This window comes from Schistocerca nitens, chromosome 10 (assembly GCF_023898315.1).
Source record: "Schistocerca nitens isolate TAMUIC-IGC-003100 chromosome 10, iqSchNite1.1, whole genome shotgun sequence".
In the NCBI taxonomy this organism is placed as follows: Eukaryota; Metazoa; Arthropoda; class Insecta; order Orthoptera; family Acrididae; genus Schistocerca; species Schistocerca nitens.
The window spans coordinates 74,248,347-74,268,441 of NC_064623.1; the positions used below are offsets into that span (position 1 = coordinate 74,248,347).

A 20,095-nucleotide genomic window follows, 5' to 3' on the forward strand; every position below is an offset into this window, starting at 1 on the left:
GCATCAATTAGTTTTTCATATAGTCTTAAGCAATGTGTTCCATATAAACACTTTACGAAATCTTGGAATATCGAATATCTGGGCAAATTTAAGCAGATCAGTATTTGTAAGTGGTCAGTTGGGTAGTATAGCCAGGAGCTTTTCCTATTACGAACTGCCAGATCCTTTCCTATGTTCTTTTAAATACAATCCTTTCCCAATATCCATAGATTCCATCGTCCTGTTATGTCCTTTCACCTCATCAAGCTGTGGGTGGGCACTTTCAGAATTTTTCACTGTTCAGGCGATGACTGCCACATCTCTAGCTAATGAACCAGTTGCTGAAAGATCTGCCAGTGTTAGAATTAGAAATGGAATAATTTCACATATGGTCTTATGTATTGGTTGTACCTTAGGCATTTTAATTCATTCTTCTTCTTCTTCTTCCTCCTCCGCCTCCTCTGCACTTCAATGCTCTTGTTGCTGCTGACACCACCAAGTGTAAATAATTTTTTAAACACCCTTGGGCTGTATTTTTATTCTTTAGTGTATGACGAGCAATGCTCTTAACGTATTGGAAATTTACTTCCAGACCATATTTACGCTTGGTGCTCATCGTTTTATAAGCTGCAAATGCTGTAATGCATAAATATCTCTTCTCGCATGTATTGTCTTAGCTTTATCACCCAATATTTTATTTGCTGCGTGACATTCTGCCGAACACTGATTTGTGGGATATTCAATATCATACTTCTTCCCCACCTTAGCCAACAGATTAATTCTCTCAGCACCATTTGCTAACTGTTTCTGAAGCATCGTTCCAGGTCCATAGTAGTTACATGTTGGGATATATAGTTCGATCGCTGGTTTATCTATAATACTACAGCCACCTCTGATGCATTTCCTACCATTCGCGTTATGCTACTGCACGGTTTGATGTTTGCACCCCCTGTTATACCGGGTGTTTCCGTAAGATCGTGCAAAAATGTGACAGGACATAGAGGTAGGGAACCAGCACTCAGTGAAGGCAGCTTAAGGTGATATGGAAATAAACTTGTCCACCGCTCTGTCTAGCTTTACTGGTTTCCAGCTTATTTGTAACTAACATGTGTACAAGTTTACCCATACTGTGCTGTTTCTCTACATATACATTCTTTATTTCCTAGAAGAAAACGAAGAGGACGAGCTTGATTACTAGGAAGTATTTCCTGGTCCCTGGGAGGTCTTTTCTTGGCTTGCAAGTTGATTATTTCCTATGGGAATATCTAAAGTCACTTGTCTATGAGACCCAGTGAATACAGAGATGGAATTAGCTATCAGTGTTGTAGCTGCCTATGATGTGATTCGAAACACACCAAGGATATTTCTCAGGTTTCGTCAGAATCTTGTTCCCTGATATTATGGTTGTATTGAGGTTAATAGCCGTCAGTTCCAGCAAGTTTCACAAGATGCAGTGCAAATGGTACGTTCATTGTGTCAATGATGGTATTTGCAGTTAACTGTAACTAATGTAAATAAAGTACACAACACCGTGATTTTATTCCCATTATATCCTTAAGCTGGCTTCTCTGATCCATGATTCCCTACCTCAAATTGTTCAGTGAAGCATCCACTACGTCCTGTTAAATTTTTGCACGCTCTCGCGTAAACACATTGTATAACAAATAACGGGCACTAGCCAGCTATCGTCTAACCAACATATTAAACTAAAGACCTAATCCTTGATGTGTTGTGAAACTCTCTACAGGAAATACAGCTGATTCAGAGCTTTTCCCCAATTCTTCTGCGTAGAAAAGCCAGCACTTTCTTCACCTTTACCATCTTTTAAGACATACATTCTTGTGTTTGTTTTCTGCAATTTTATAATGGTAAATATCTCTGTTGACCAGTTCGGTATATGTGATTTCTTTTACTCTGAAATGCACACAAAATCACCTACATTAAATGTCTGACACTGCGGATCTGACGTTTTATTACGATTTTGTATAGTATTTAGAGTGTCAATATTAGGAATGTTAATCCGTTTCATTCATACTGTATGATATATAGTTCACTTAGAATGTTCAGTTCTTTGTGGGAGAATGTCTAACCATTTGTACGATACTAGAAGATTACAATGCTTGAAAAATTTGTTTTTTACTATCGTATTCAAACATTCCAAGGTACCAGATTTCAAATGGAAGGACGCAAGTATTCCATACCGCTATATTACCACTTTCAAATGCCTATTGTAAATTTCACCTCTACGGTCAGTTTGAAGGTTTTCAGGCAACAGCATCAGCTGATCAAACAATGTGCAACATGCATGCTCCTTTATGTTTTCACAGGTAATACCCAGGAAAATTGGAATATATATCAGTAACCATTAAGATGTACTTCAATCCTCTTTCACTCTTAAATATTGCATTGTATCTACAAGATGAGCCTCCACAAGTCATATACACCATATATGATGATGATGATGATGATTATTATTATTATTATTTATTATTTCGTATGGCTTGAAATACAGCATCAGCTTACATCTGGTACATTGTGAGATAAGAGATATATGTACAGTACATACTGGTTGTAAGATAAAATACTTATGATGAAAAAATATATGTAATATCAAGTCATATAGAATAAAATAATATGTGCTGTATAATTCCATAAGGTGACCACGTAGTTGGCGTTATTGTACTGCTCAAGGATGGATGTCCAGTCCTTTCAGCCAGGCGGTAGCTTCTCCCTTAAGCAAATGAAGGTCGTGAAAGTTGCCTTGGAATTTCTTTACAGATCATTCAAAGGCGATGTGCTGTAGTGTCTGTTGTGTGCACAGTCGCAGTCTTGTCTATTAACCACGCCTCCAGTAGTGACAATTTCCATGCCATGTTCAGAAGCAGTTGAGTCATGTCTAGGATCATCTTTAGGAGCTCAAATCCGACAGGGCGTTGGCTCGGATCTTTGATTAGATTGTTTGAGTCTGGGTTGGAGGAAGATCATTCTCGGCGCCAAGAATCATCAATGTTAAAATTGTCTCTTACTAAACCCTCTCCCACCCTACATGATGATTTCAGAGACCTTAGTCGAGAGTGGGAGATGAGGTCTTGATGGACAGGAAGTTGATGGTTGTCTAGGCATTTTTTTTTCAGTGCTAGCTGTCTTCGTAAGTGTGGAGGATGGATGTTGGACAGAACAGGGAACCACTAGGTTGGTGATGACTTGATGGTTCCCGATATCAGCCTCATAGTATTATTGAGTTATCCACTGCTCTGGTATGGGCGCTCTTTATCAATGCAGAGCTGCAGTACTCTGCTGCTGAATAGACAAGAGCAAATGCCGATGTCCTGAGGGTTATCACATTCGTTCCCCTGCCATTTCCTGTCAGTTTTGGGATTATGTTATATGTAGTTTGTATTTTGCATGGACTCTGAAAGTGAGAGTGTGGTCAAGCGTTACTCCCAGGTATTTTGGTTGAGGGTTGTATCTTAACATTTGGTTTCTGAGAATGATTCTGCATGCATAGTGTGTCTGTTGTTTAGGTGAAAGCAGGCTGTCTCTGTCTTCTTGGCGTTGGGATTAAGTTGCCATACTTGGAAATATTCATTCATCTTTTTCAGATCGTTTTCAAGAGCAATTTCTGATGTCTCAAAGTCGACAGGTTAGCTAATTAAACATGTCATCGGCGTAAATGAACTTTTTAGAGTGGGTGTTTGGTAGGTCAGATATGTATATACTCAAGAGCAGAGGCGGAAGAACTGACCCCTGGGGAAGGCCGTCACTGAGTTAGTAGTTCCGATTTTTCTTGCCATTAAGGTGTACTTTGATGTGTCTATTTGCCAGCATGTTTTTAAGTAGTGTGGCCAGTTTTTTTACAAGGTATGATGCGTAGAAACTTTAGCAGTACTCCTTGTTTCCGTACTATCTTATACGCAGACGATAAATCAATAAATACAGCTGTGGGTTTTTTCTTTTCTTCAAAGCCCCTTTAGATATGTGTGGTTACGGCTAGTACATGGTCATTGCAGCTCATTTTAGGTCTAAATCCAGCCTGTTCAACTGGTATCATCTCCTTAACAGTGGGTTTTATTCTGTTAAGAATGAGCCTCTCAAGAAATTTATAGCAGACAGTATGGAGATCTATGGGTCTGTAGTCTTTAGGGTGCTTTCCTGTCTTTCCCGGTTTCAGGATTACTATGATTTTGGTTCTATTAGAAAGGGCTGGCAGCCTTCCAGTCTATAATATGTTCTTGAAGAATTCTGTCATCCAACCTACAACATTGGGGCTACAGTGCTACAAAAATTCTTGGTATACGCCGTCGATGCTTGCAGCTTTCCCTGCTTTTGTGTCCTTAATGGCCTTGGAGATCTCGTATGTCTCAAAATTCTTTGGGACGTCAGTTTCACGTGTTCTTCATTTGACACTGCTCAGTTCTACTCTGATTTCTCTGGTTTTCTTTTTGTCTATCTCTGGTGTTTTGCGTGTAAGTTTCAAAATTCTGTTGGCAACATAATTGGGACTTATATCATCACTATTATGTACCGTTTTGTTTTAAGTCGTGCCCAGTCTTGACATTAAGTGCCATACCTTTCTACTGGAATGTTCGAAACTCATTTCATTCATTAATGTGTGCCATTTTTCTCGGCCAACTGAGTCCAAACATTGCAAAAGCTCGTCAGCGACGTCAGGATCGGCATTCTCCAGGTATTCATTGTAGAGGTCAGTGCATTCCTGGCTCCATCCAGGAATATATGTTGTTCGATAGCCCCTGAGGACATGCATTCTGGCGATGGATAATAGCAGGCCCACAAATCGCCCTTAATTTCCTGCTTTTGGAGGAATCCATTGAATTTTAAACTCTAGCTCAGAAGTATAGTTCTTCCAGTTAGATTTACCAAAATTCCATCGGGGTTTAGGAATCGATCTGATAACAGGAATTTGTGTCCCGACGTTGAGTCGAACAGGCCTACGTTGACTGCGAGGGAAATCTGAGAGGCCTTTCTTGTTGCAACGTAAAGGTGTATTTTGTACATCTTTTGTGATGAAGCACGAATCTGGACAGTAGTCTCTACCCCATCTAGCAGAATGGAATGTTCCCCTGTCTTTGGAGTCATATATTAGAAAATATTCTGTGTCTCTGCCCATTTGGATACTTCTTCGCTGTCTTGGTTCAGAATGGCTCTGAGCACTATGGGACTTAACTTCTGAGGTCACCAGTCCCCTCGCCATCTTGGTTGGTGTAGTTGTATCCCCATTGAGTGCTGTGACAGTTGAAGTCTCCCATGATGAGTGCAGGGCGTTGGATGTCTTGAATTGTGTTGCCATTCCAAAGTTGGGCTGGAGGCTCATAAAGGCTTATAATTTCCATGTTAGAAATTTTAATGGGTGTGACATACGTGTTTCCTTCTGTAGTGGACACCATGCTATTCACTGCCTCGATGTTATTCCTGACGTAGTTGGCAGTGCCATATGCCATTTGTTATGTGGCAGCAGCTAGGGTGAAATCAGGTAGTTTGCATCTGTTTCCTAGTTGTGTCTCATCAGCACAGTGTGTTTCCTGAAGTAAAACTACATGAACAGAGTGATCATTCAGGATCTTTAGTAGGTAATCGGCTTTTGATCTACTTGCACCTTCTGTGTTCAGTTGTAATATTTTCAAGACATCTCCAATATACCTCATTTCTGATTCTGATAAGAGCCATTTGTTTTAGCATTTGCTTTGGTATTCATTGCGCTGTATTTCTAGAAAGCTGGGAAATCCCGTTTAGGTCCAGCAGCCGGTACTGTAGACTATTTATCCGTGACAAGTCATGTTGCCCGGGATGCACCATGTGGCGGCTAGTCTACTTTGCATTCTCATGTACGGTAGCATGCCTATGAGAGTACGTTTTGTATGCTGGTGTGTAGTTCTCGAACTACTCTCTCCATAATTGTTCAATTATTTGTCTTTCCCTAAACTATGAAATGACTGATATGGTTTCATTTATATGAGCTGTATTTCCAGCAGTTGCTGTCCTATATTTCAATGAGAGCGTCATAATACATGGACTCCAGAGACTTAGATCTTTTTATACTGACTATCAATACCTTTAATGGTTATACCACATAATAGAAGTTTAATTATGTTTCCATGCTTCAAATACTGTTAGGGCTTTCTGTTCGTCCATTTGTTTGTCGTACGTAATATTTCACCACACGATTTTAGATCTTTAGGTACATGATTATAGGGTTTGAAGGTTTTAAGGATATTAAATCCAATAGACGAAGCGTTCTTTCAAATTCCTTACTTTCAGCACATAGGACGTTCTTGGCTAAGCTTACAGGCTGTGCACCCTACATACATGGTTCTTCCCTACTGACCTGATATGTAGATTCTATTTCACTGTCTCCATGACAGCTAAAAAAGTCAGCAAAAGTATATTATACTTCTTCCTCTTCTTTGCACACATCGGACTTAGCAAGTGTGTGTGAGAGCTACTCGATAGCTATTTTGGATTAAACTTTTCTCTGAGAGACTGAAGTCATTCTGAGTGTCCTAACCATAGAAATCGTAATTTCCGTCTAATAGCTTTCTGTACATCAATGACTTCACGTTTCGTCAACATGCTGTTGCATACTACACTGATTTCGATACAACATGCAACTTGTATGGTCTCTGTAGAATTATTTTTACTATATTTCTAAAATTCGTTCATTGTTATCAAACTTTACGTTTAATATAACGATTAACTTCAGTAGGGTTATGTCATTTCCTTGTCCCCTTAATATCTTCAAGTTAGTTTTTTTCATATCTTGTAATGTTTATTCAATTAACATGACCTTTCCAGTTTTCATATTAATTATCTTCAACATGTTCTTGTTCTTCTGGAATTTTAGATCAATGCGTTGATTAACTATCACAGACTTAATGTCGATAATTTTAGTCAACCTTCTGCTGCTCTATGAGGTGACAGATGATCAAATCTCTGCATTTAGACATGGGCAAATGTTCTGTGTATTGATACTCCTCCTCTCGGACTGAGCACGTGACATACGTGTGAATATAATCATAATGTACTGTATACTTAACTCCTTCATTGCTATATGTAGAGAAACTGCTGAAAGTGTCATTTTTATTGTCTGTCATTCAATTTTCCTGTTTTGTTAGTTACCAAACACCTGTACTGTGTGTGATACCAACAGACTCCACATATCTTTATAAGTTCATTAGATGTCACAGAATTTCCTGCAAGTACTTGATAAATGTGTTTCGAATTCATATTGTCTTGTTTCAAAGCGATAATAAGGTGTGCATTATCCCTTACCAACTGCTTTGGAACTCTAGAGTATGTCAGACTTATGTAAAAAATGTTAACTCCCCTACGATGGCGTATATAGAAATATTTCAGTATTTGTACCTGATATTCCAGTGCAACATCATCAAATATAAGCACTGTGTTTGCCTTCTCTCTGTCTGTCAGTAGTATATTGCCTCTTTCGCTGAATGGTGTATATGTTTCACCATCGATGCTGTACCATATTTACTGTAATAGCTGGTATCTGGGTTGCAATAGCGTTTCTGAAAAGCAGATTCTATCTGAATGTGTTAGCAATGACATGATAACATTCATCTTGACAAAGTCAGAAGGACCTACAATTATTGCTCATGTATTATCATGGAGTGGTGTTCCATTTTTGTTCTTCTTCTTCTTTTCCCAGTCTCTGGTAGTACTGCAAGACGAGTCAGTTATTCTGAGGTTCTGAGAAGCTGTGAAACAAGACTTCAACTCTCAGTGCCACGTCACATACCATAAGCGTCACTGTTGCTCAGTCTTCAATGTCTCTCCTTTCCTGAAAGGCTCAAGTGTGGTGATGTGCAAGCAAAATACCCTGTATAGTCCTCAGAATCCTGACTTAGATTTTGGGAATGAAGAATTTATTTCAAAGATTTTAGTTATTACGAACAAAAAGTCGAAACAGTTTGAACATGTCTTAAAACTAGGTGAATTAAATTTTTTTAATTCCTGTTTTCGGCGTCATTTTGCCATATAACACTACATTGATCAATCAGTATAAATGTTCAGTGCTTAAAAATTGTGAGAGCAGTTCCACTGGAATTTTTAGTATAGGTCGTTGCCGAATGTAGACCGAGTGGAACATCGAAAAATTGTATCACTTAACTCTTGTCATGAAATAAACAGTAACTTATTCGACATAAATACCTTAGCATATTGCAACACCCTCTAAATACATTCTGACCATAAATATCTCAAAAGAAACATACTCGGACATTAATTTTATTTCTTGAAACCATGCTGACACAGATAAGCAATTTTCTTCAATCACATGTTGCCACTTGCTGGAAACACCCAGAAAGGAATACAACTGATCCACACAAGCACATGGTATGAAGTACGAGGTGCGACAATAATGTAATGAGACTGATGTGAAAAAAAAATATTGCTACCGTTTTAGTCAAGTTTAGAGTGTCTCCTTCAAAGTAGTTCCCTTCTGATTGCACACACTTCTTCCAGCGCTTCTGCCATTGATGGTAACATTTATGGAACTCATCTTCTGTAATATCCTCCAAGACCCTCGTCACAGCTTCTTGGACATCTTGTGTTGTTTGAAAATGGCGTCTCTTGACCACCGTTTTGACTATTGGAAATAGAAGAAAGTTATCTGGTGAAATTTGTTTTGAGGTTAAAAATTGCTGTAGTGACAGACTGACAGAGCAGTATGGGATGGCGCATCATCGTGATGCAGACTCCAATTATCAGCAATGTTGGCACAGACACGAAGAACTCTTTTACAAGGTCTTTCTAAAATTTATTTGTAGTAATATTGGTTAACTGTTTGTCCAGGAGGCACCCACTCTTTATGGACAATTCCCTTGGAATCAAAAAAGCACACAAGCATGAATTTCACTTTTGACTTTGACATGCGAGCTTTCTTTAATCTGGGTGATCTCTCTGAGCACCGTTGCGAACTTTAGAGTTTTGTCTCTGGATCGTACTGAAAAAACAAACGTTCATCGCCAGTGATAACATGGCTCAACAGTTCTGGATTGATTTCCGTTTGCTCTAACAGATCGGCTGCCACATTTTTCCGTGTTTCTCGCTGTTGTGGTGTGAGATTTTTGGGGACAATTTTTTCACAAATCTTTCTCATACCAAGACCTTCAGTTATTATTAGACGAACCGTTTCTCGATTGATGTTTAGTTCTTCTACAATCGTTTTCACAGATAATCTTCCATCACATGGTACTAGTTCAGGCGCCCTGGGCAAGTTGACATCCGTCCATGAGGTTGATGGTCGTCCACCGCGGTGTTTATTTTCAACATTCGTTCTGCCTTCACTAAACATTTTATGCCAACGAAAAACTTGAGCTCTTGACATAAACTCCTCTCCAAAAGCCATCTGAAGCTTACCGTAAGTTGTCGTCGCGTTTTCACCCAATTTGACGCAAAAACGGTTCCATTTCAGTGACGAGAGACACAGACATGTGTTAACGTATTGCACCACAACTCACGACTGAGCGGTTGCATCAATGTGCCGCTTGGACTAGAAGCAGTTTATAGACCAAGGTCAAAGATATTGTGCCTACGCAAGCCTGCAGGGTAGCCACATTTTGCAAAGAAAATCAGTCTCATTACTTTATTGTCGCACCTCATATATGCTACAATCGAATACACCAAGTTCAATTTACTCCCTGAGATGAAGAAGCAAAAAAAGTGGATGTGACATATATTCTACGTTAGCACTGAGGTGGCCAGTGGTCTGAGAACATATTTTTAGCAATTATCAAGCGTTCTTTATTGACTTTTTTTATTTTTATTTAAATACATACACAACGTGATCTAGTAACGGAACCATATCACAGGAAATAGCGGTACCATCTTCTCAGTCAGTATCGGGTGGAGCAGTTCTTGTGATCCAATCGAGGAAGGAGGTTACCCGGGCATAGCCAGCGGCTATAGGTGCCTCGCAGTTCCTATAGAAAAAGCTGGCAATGCCGATCTGCTTGTAGCCATCATTGGACTTCTGAACAAGGGCTCCGCCCCAGTCTCCCTGCAATGTAGACAGTTATTACCTTACAAATATCTAGTAGAGTTCTGCTGCTAATACTAATAGCTGATGATACTAATAGCTGATGAATAATATTACGCCTTGACCAATATAAAGGATGCACCATGGGCAATGGACTCGTCTTCAAAATCTGTGTGTTAACTGATGATATCAGTAAGCTGATAAAGGGCACCAACACGCCCATACCAGGAACAAACCGTAACAGAATAACGTAACGGGCTTATATCGGGTTCCCAACAAACTGCTTCCGTTCCTACAAAACGCCGTATTGTTAGAACTGAGGCTTTACAAGCAGAGATCAGTTGGACCACACTCCACACTGGATAGGGCACCATGTGGGACGTTATTTGGCATCGATGCGCATAACAGACCGTCGTTTTACCAGCGCATGGATATGTTTGGCAAAAAAAGATTATGTGAACATGTTGCAAAAGTCTCTTCAATGACCTTGGCATTATTAAACTTAACAGGCAGCACATTTATTGTCTAATCGTATTTGAAGTTATTGGCAAGAATGTATGCAGAACGAACAGTGAATTCGCAGCAGAGACGGACCTATTACGATGCCATTGGAGTACTTACGACAACATAAGTTTTTGTTACGTATGTCCTGTAAAATTATACAATGGACAATAACGAATTATGTCCACCAAAGCAAAACTGCACTTGTACAAAAATTATAGGAGTAATCACAATTTCATGGCTTTGACAATGTATACTTACAGCAAGTCTTATGTATTATCAGGCAAATTTATATTTGTGCTAGCAAATAGTAAATAACCAGGTACCTATGTTTATAAATTAATTCTTAGGGCATTTGATTCGTTGCAGGAGAGCTTCTGTAAAGTTTTGAAGGTAGGAGACGAGGTACTGGCAGAAGTAAAGCTGTGAGTACCGGGCGTGAGTCGTGCTTCGGTAGCTCAGATGGTAGAGCACTTGCCCGCGAAAGGCAAAAGTCCCGAGTTCGAGTCTCGGTCGGGCACACAGTTTTAATCTGCCAGGAAGTTTCATATCAGCGCACACTCCGCTGCAGAGTGAAAATCTCATTCTGGAAACATCCCCCAGGCTGTGGCTAAGCCATGTCTCCGCAATATCCTTTCTTTCAGGAGTGCTAGTTCTGCAAGGTTCGCAGGAGAGCTTCTGTAAAGTCTGGAAGGTAGGAGACGAGGTACTGGCAGAAGTAAAGCTGTGAGTACCGGGCGTGAGTCGTGCTTCGGTAGCTCAGATGGTAGAGCACTTGCCCGCGAAAGGCAAAGGTCCCGAGTTCGAGTGTCGGTTGGGCACACAGTTTTAATCTGCCAGGAAGTTTCATATCAGCGCACACTCCGCTGCAGAGTGAAAATCTCATTCTGGAAACATCCCCCAGGCTGTGGCTAAGCCATGCCTCCGCAATATCCTTTCTGTCAGGAGTGCTAGATCTGCAAGGTTCGCAGGAGAGCGTCTGTAAAGTTTGGAAGGTAGGAGACGAGGTACTGGCAGAAGTAAAGCTGTGAGTACCGCGCGTGAGTCGTGCTTCGGTAGCTCAGATGGTAGAGCACTTGCCCGCGAAAGGCAAAGGTCCCGAGTTCGCGTCTCGGTCGGGCACGCAGTTTTAATCTGCCAGGAAGTTTCAGGAAGGAATTTGTTATTCAAAACATTTTCGTAGGATGCACCTGTTACCGTAGTGCCCTTTGGAACGCAATGGGTAAGGATTACGCCCTCGCTGTCCCAGAACATGGACACCATCATTTTTTCAGTACTGGCGGTTACCCGAAATTTTTTTGGTGGCGGTGAATCTGTGTGCTTCCATTGAGCTGACTGGCGCTTTGTTTCTGGATTGAAAAATGGCATCCACGTCTCATCCATTGTCACAACCGACGAAAAGAAAGTCCCATTCATGTTGTCGATGCGCGTCAACATTGCTTGGCAACATACCACACGGGCAGCCATGTGGTCGTCCGTCAGCATTCGTGGCACCCACCTGGATGACACTTTTCGCATTTTCAGGTCGTCATGCAGGATTGTGTGCACAGAAACCACAGAAATGCCAACTCTGGAGGCGATCTGTTCAACAGTCATTCGGCGATCCCCCAAAACAATTCTCTCCACTTTCTCGATCATGTCGTCAGACCGGCTTTTGCGAGCCCAAGGTTGTTTCGGTTTGTTGTCACACGATGTTCTGCCTTCATTAAACTGTCGCACCCACGAAGCACTTTCGACACATCCATAACTCCATCACCACATGTCTCCTTCAACAGTCGATGAATTTCAGTTGGTTTCACACCACGCAAATTCAGAAAACGAATGATTGCACGCTGCTCAAGTAAGGAAAACGTCGCCATTTTAAGTATTTAAAACAGTTCTCATTCTCGCTGCTGGCGGTAAAATTCCATATGCCGTATGGTGCTGCAATCTCTGGGACATATTGACAATGAACGCGGCCTCATTTTAAAACAATGCGCATGGTTCTATCTCTTTCCAGTCCGGAGGAAAAAAATCAGAGGCCTTAGAACTTGAATGCACCTTGTACGAGTATTTGAGCCAGTCAGTAAATCTGTGGATCGATTCTGCTACCCTTCTCGTTGACGGGTGCGACCTGTGCTTCAAGGCCATGAAGCTTTGTTGAAATGTAACGACTTCAGCTGTTCCTCAACGTCAGTGGCACTAATATCTATTTCAGTCATCTTTTCAGTGGTACGAGAATGAAACTGGGACATTAATAGTCAATTTTTGCTTTGTAAAGGAACGTTTGAAACACTCAGTTTCAGCTCCTGGCCTGTGCATGTGTGTCTGAACACTACCTTTGGTGCCACTAACAGCCTTTACACATGATCAGTATTTCTTCATGTTATGTGGAATACCTTTTGATAATAGTCTTCTACAGGGTAGTCAGTGAAGGCACAGGCATTTCCTCCTTTAAAGCTAAACGAGTTTCATTCAGCATCTCTCTATCCGTATGCTATGTTCTAAACCTACTATGCAGTTCTCTCTGTTTCTTTAGAGCATTGTTCAGTGGCCATATACCACGCAGGAGCCCATCCACCACGAACTGTTCCGTGAGGTGCATTTCTATCTAAGGCATGGTCAACAATTTTTTTGAATTTGTGCCATAGGTGCACTAGATGCTCCTGTCCTGAGCAGAAAGAAACAATTTCTTCATTTTAATCTAGCATAGCGAACATGTAAGTCCATCTACCTGTTTTTGTTGTCCTTCTTACAGTGGTAATCGTTGTTGCTACAGCTACCTCGTGGTTATTATTACAAGTTTCACTGTGGATATCCTCAGAGAGATCAAGTGTATTTGTCCTCATTAGATCCAATATACAGTATTTCCATCATGACAGGAATTCCGAACTATATGTTTTCGGTAGTTATCAGAGAAGGCATTTAGTAATGTTTTGCAGGAAGTCTAGTCACATCTATCACTAACAAAACTGTAACTATCCAAACTGGTTGTTGGATTAAAGTCTCATCCAACGATTACAGTGTGATTGAGGGACTTACATACCAGCGATCTAATGGCTCCCTCTCATGTTTTCGGTGACATCACGAAGTGAATTTGGTTATCGATGCAAGACTCCAGTTATACGTTTATGCCCAAAGCTGTTATTGAGTCTTGCCCAAACAATCTTGCATGCAACTGCAATTTATTCCTCAATGGATCTGAGTCTCTTGTCTGCTACACAGAACAGACAACAGTTTCTATGAGACCAAATTAATCATTTTATGATCCTTGCTTTTAACTAAATTATTGTCATTAACTTTAAATATTTGTGTTAAGTATTTCATATTGCAAAGTTACATAGTTCAAAACATCTAATTATGAGTATATTGTAGCCACTGGTAACTTGTCCAGTTTTCATAAAACAAACTTCCATTGTGTAATGAAATTGTGAAAAACATAGTAGACAGAGAATGTATATAACTTAGGGGAAGTAGGCAAGGCGGTGGTGACCATGCAGGGTGCAGACAGCTGGGGCTCAGGTGGCAGTGAGAGACTGGAGTGGACGTGTGTGGCGCTCCCAGTGCGCAGTTTCATTGAAGGACAGGGTCAGTGACCTTAATCTGTGATCATGTAATAATAAACCTTATTCAACGTAATAAATTAGAGAACCTTTTCAAATTAGTTTTTATCCAGAGCTTCCCTATTAGGTCCTTAAATGATCTAGGAAACTATAAGAATGTCACGTTTTAAATACAATCGAGTCAAAATCTCAAAACAGAATCGTCAGTCTACCACAACACTTACAATCGAAAATATCTTTGTTACAAACACAAAGATGCAGAAGGAAGAGAAGTGATTCCTGAATCGATCACGCTGCCGTTTTTACAGACATCGAATATTCCATATTATACGAGGACTTTCTAGAAATTAAAAACCACTAAATAACAAATAGTAGCAGGTGGTTAGCTTTGAACAGACGACCATCAGTTATTAAACTTATGCATTTTAAAACCAGTAAGAGACTTCCTTTAAGCATATGTGTAACACGTGAACACATACAGACAGAAGTGCTTGAGAGTGTTGCATTTCTGGGATTCCAACTCGATAATAAATTCAGTTGGGAAGGGCACACCACATAATTGCTGAAGCGCCTAAGCAACACTATATTTGCAGTGCTAATGACGTCAGATGTAGGAGATAAAAATGTTAAAAAATATTGCATACTTTTCTTACTTTCATTCTATGTCATATGCTAACTTATTTTGGGGTATCTCGTCAACCTGCGAAAAAGTTGTTAGACTTCAAAAGAATCTAATAAGACTCATGTAGAAATCCATTCAAGGAACTGGTATTCTAACTAATGCTTCTCAGTATGTTCATTTCTTGACGAAATTTGTTGCAAATAATATATATCTCAACCAATAGTTCAATACATACAGCTAGTATCAATACTGGTCTTGGTCCAAAAGGGCTCCAGTATTCTCGAATACACGTTTTCAATAAATTGCCAGCACCATTGAAAACTTAATTTCAGATAAAGCACAGTTTAAATAGAGTTTGAAAGACTTTTTGGTAGGCAATTCCTTCTACTCTATAGATGAATATCTTAACAGGGTCTGTTGGACCAGTTTAAAATGTTAGATTTCTGTTTTAACAACACTTTGGCACAACAGTCAAGATTAGGTATTTTATGTATGATGAATTTATTTAAAGTTCATAACTATGTTACATTCTGACAAGGTATTAATTCTGTAAATACTACCATTTCACATAATGTATTCACATATTTTAACAGTCTTCTGTAGTGGTTAATAAAAAAAGAAAAGAGAGAATAAAAGAAAAAGAAAAAAAGGTTGACAATGTGGGAAAAAAATGGTGAATAAAAAAAGGGGTTTTAATATGGTAAATGATTGTGAAAAAAAGGGAAAGAATGAAAAGCAAATCGGACTTCGTATTACAGAAAAACTATTGTTGGGGTGGTCCTTGTGGCGTTTTTGAGCAAAAGTTAAACCAATTTCCACTACAAAAAGTATTGAAAAAGAACAGAGAATAACAAAATGTAACTGACAGGGGGAAATGACGTAGATAAGAGTTCATCCTTTACCAGGTAAACTTGTCTTCTTTCGTACGGCGTCCAGGTCTTCAAAAATCTCCTTCAATTCTGCGTGAAATGTCTGCTCCGAAATCTTGCAATTAGTTTCATTGTCCAGGAATTTGTAATGTATACAAAACCGTCTTGATCTTAAATACAATTTATTTTAGTTGCTTCTCTCCATCCTCCGAATTTCATAACAACTTCCACAATGTCTACACGTTACAATCAGATCAAGACTAGCTATTAAGTTTTTTACGTCAGCATGAGATCACGTCTGCCTTCCGCTTCGGCTATCAAGAGACAATTAAGAAACGAATAGAAAACAAAAAAAGAGTTACAATTTTAGTAGTTTCTCTGCCGTCGAGCGCTCATACCGCTGCGACGGGATATTTTTTATCTGAGGGAACGAGTGTAGCGCGGCGAAATTCAAAGTCCCGCTACATCGCCCCCTCGACTGTCACGCTAAAACATTTAGCGTGGCAGGCTAGCAAACCTAAAAGTCAATATATGCATATTTTCATTGGAAAGGCCACGTGCATCCATAGGGGATAATCTTTCCCAACACTTACTTTTTAAACCTATATACTAAATACAATTATTACAGTTTGGATCCTTTGTACACAATTAATGTATATATATTTACATACAGTTTGTTTGAAAAAGCTGCTCGCCAGCGCAGTTAATGTTGTGTTCTCCCAGCGTTGGTTTCCCAATGCATCTCTGCCAGCACGTAGTCTTTGCGCACGCGCAGTAGCATCACTGAATTTCGCGTGCGGCAGTTTCAAAATCGCTGTGTTATGATAGTTTTGAACAGTATTCACTTTCACATAGTGTTCATTACAAGTTGTTATTCCAGCATAAATGGCGTGTTAAGTCCGATGACACCATAAGATTGAGCGTGTGCGTGATCTGAAGCAACGTCCATGTCTTCTGTCACGACACAACACTCCAGGTCCTTGTGCGTTTTCATGACTATTGTTCCCGGGGCATATATGGTCGATGTAGTTTTTAGCCTCCATATCGCCTACGACACGTGCTGAGTTTATTGCCTCCAAAGCATCTGAAGGCCGGCCAGGAACAACGGCGTCGATGTTCGCAAAGGTAGGTGTTTCACCACGTTGTTTACACTTGCCAACAAACGTTCATTTGCAGTGTGAAAATCCTCATTATCGTCGAAGTAAATTGCAGTTTATATCGATTTACAAACAGTTATTTGGTTTGTGCACCATAAGTTTCACAAACAACACAAAATTCGTCGTTTATAACGTTCACTGTTTAACACAGTTTGCAACACTTTTTGCCATATTTACATTTTAACAAAGTTCACTGTGTCCCAGCATGTTTACATAGTTAATTATGAAAGCTTACATTTCGTGGTCACATATCAGAATATGTTGAAATATGCAAAGTTTTAATACATATACAAATACATATAAATTTACAAGAATCTGCATGTGAAATATTTACACTAAAAAATTATATTAAGTCCCATTGCTTTTCTTTTATTGGGGTATTAATTTTTTTTATTTATTCAGGTTTGGGCGTGCCAAGGGATATCAGACTTAATACTTAAAAGCACGGGCTTTCCTTCATTTATTATTTCTTTCTTTCTTTTGATTCCATATCTTGGCTGGCTAGTGGTTGACCAGGCTTGTAATGCCATCAATATTCAGTTTTCTTCATGTCTTTTTATTCATACCTGAAAGTTTACTGTCACACAGTATATTCTTACATTCCATAAACAAACAATACCCAGCTGCAGTAGGTGGTAGGATAATGGAGAAAGAGAGAAAGATAGACTGGAAGAAACTATTCTCTACCTAAAAACTGCCAAATCCTACAGCTAATACATAAAAAAAAGAGAACATAATACATTATAACGTTTGCATCACCTTCAAGGGGTGTGTGAATGGAGGTGCTTACAATTTACCAAATCATGGGTAAATGTAAGTGTCCTTACGTCAAGTCTGTGTAGTGTAACATCATGACAGATTCTCTGTTTGTGTTCTGACTGTTAATATGACTTAGTGTATTATACATTAACAAATCCTTGCATGAGTGAATCGCATATCTGCTCAGTACTTCCTCAATATCTCCACTTCTTGTGGATAAAGTCTATACAAATGGAAAATGTATCTCAGAGATTGTCTCTCTCATAATGTGTATTATATAATGACATATCAAAGTTCCTCTCAAGAGTTCAACCATGAACTTTCTTCTACTTTAATGAAGGTTAAACATTATGTATATATATATATATATATATATATATATATATATATATGTATATATATATATATATATATATATATCATTTCTTTCTATAAAACATAAATAAAGAACATAGTATTATAATTGACAGTATAATATCTCTTTCGCAGTGTCTGTTGCTCGACGTTGGCTGCACGGGTGGTCACTTCTCCTTTGCACTTACCTTGCATAGCCTGAAAAGTCAAATGTTGTCTTCAGCATAGATGTAATTTTGTCATCTGTTCGCTTAAGTGGAGGTGTTGTACGAATCGCAAAACGGCCTTAATAATTCTCCTATCTTTTGCTTCCTCAGGGATTTCTGTTGTGTGTAAGTATAATAAAGGCTAACATGGCACTAAATTTCACTTTCGTATACACAAATGTATTCACATGAGGGATGTGTGAAAACTATATTTCAACTTAAGTTCCTTAAAATATCATTCTCCTGTCTGAACACGAACTATAAATGTTTTCTTCCACACAATGGCTTAACAAAACTTAACGAAAGGTTACTAAGTTACACTTCTGAAATAAATTAAAGCTAATGTGTTTCCAAGTTACATTCTTATTACACTTCTTTCCACAGCTGTAATCATCATTATGTTCACTCTGCTTTTCTTGCATTCGTTCATTTTTGAGGGCACTGAAAATAGATTCACATTTAACGTCTTGTACTCACGCGTTCTAACTCATCACAAATGTTTTCTTTCAAACTGAATTTCTTACGTAATCTTAAAGGTGTAGACTATTTACTCACTTCTTTATGTAGCACAATATTACCAAAACATTCTCACTCATTCCTTATTCACATATTCACCATAATATATATATTCTTATACATTAAACATATTCCTCATCAAACATTAATATATCACATACGTGGGGCCATTTGGCACTTCCATTCTCATAAACTTCCAATAATATTTTCCTCAAATACTCTTGTCTTCATCAACTACTTCACAGTAACCAACCTTCTTATATTAACTTAAATATTAACTCATTCATACTGATCATTCATTCTTACATCCTCATTCATTCTGCTACATACCTATTTCATTACTGATTTCAACAGCTATTATCTCTTGTCATTAGAATGCCTTGAAATAACTAACTAGCTGTTGATTCACCTTATAATTTACAATTAACAACCAATGTAACCTGCGTAGGTCTCATTCCTATATGAATATCTTTTCTCATTCAGTAAGTGTACTCACCTGGGTTTACCTTCTCTTCATAATTATGTGTACAAGTGTAACTGCAGTATATAATTTCCATAAATGAATGTTTGTGTTCTTAGGCTGTATAACTTAATGTTCGTGTATTCAATACAAATATTTATGATCTCGTTTTAACAGCAACTTGCTCATGTTCAAATTAGTTGTCATTATATTATGTTGTTTTAGTGCACAAAGGGTTTCAAATGTCTGTGGGGATACAGCCGCCTCGGCTTGTGAGATAACGGGTATTCTAGGGAGTAACAACCTGGGTGAGGTATGCTTGCTATTCTGAAAGGACCTGAATATAATAGCTGCCATTTTCTGTTCGGTTGTTTTAATTTTGTAGACTTGGGATGTGAACGCAAAAGAACAAGGTCATCAACCCGATAGGTTTGTTAATTGCTGTTCTGCTGTCATTTTGTCGTCGTACTTGAGGAAACAAACCGTCTCAACCGTTGCGCTCTTACAACACCTCACGACCGAAGCACGAGCGCTTAGCTCGGTCGTCGACTGTTTTCCGTCGTCTGCTGTGTTTGGCCGGGTTCATTGACCAGCTCCACTATGTTTACATTCCGGCCGGTTGGCGCCCACGCGTCAGCTGATGGCGCGCCGCAATTGTTATTGCTACTTCGTGGCGGGAAGTGCATAACTGTACTGCGGAACGGCGGTGGATTCCGTGGAGGGTTACGATTTGTCATGCGTGAATTTTGTGTGTTCCACATATTCTGTCGGTGATTGTTGGGATTGTTATTGTTTTGATGGTAATTATGTCTGTTATATGTCATGTTCCTGTCAAAGTACCCCGGGTTGTACCGGTTATTCTCACGTCTCCTATTGTTGTTGTACTGTCTGTAATTTTCATTTTGCTTGTAGTTACCATTTTGATATGGGTGATAATTATTGTTATTATTATTATTCCACGAATTTCTGCGGTTGTTCCTGTTGTCATACACGTTTCCATTTGAATATGTTTCGCGCGCAGGCATCGTATTGTGTCGCGGCGCAGACGGATGGCTCTACCAACCACCGTCACTACGGTTCCTTTGGGGTGGGTGCTGATTTTGGTTACTTATATGAGT

General features: G+C 39.2%; 1 protein-coding gene across 1 annotated transcript in view; it reads right to left on the reverse strand.

The window, feature by feature from the left end:
- Positions 1–9,844: 9,844 nt before the first annotated feature.
- Positions 9,845–20,095, reverse strand: part of LOC126209884 (brachyurin-like) — a 139,422-nt gene continuing 129,171 nt past the window's right edge. Inside the window, exon 6 of the mRNA XM_049939008.1 lies at positions 9,845–10,012. Coding sequence (XP_049794965.1) covers positions 9,845–10,012 — 168 coding nt within the window. The remainder of the gene's footprint in view (positions 10,013–20,095) is intronic.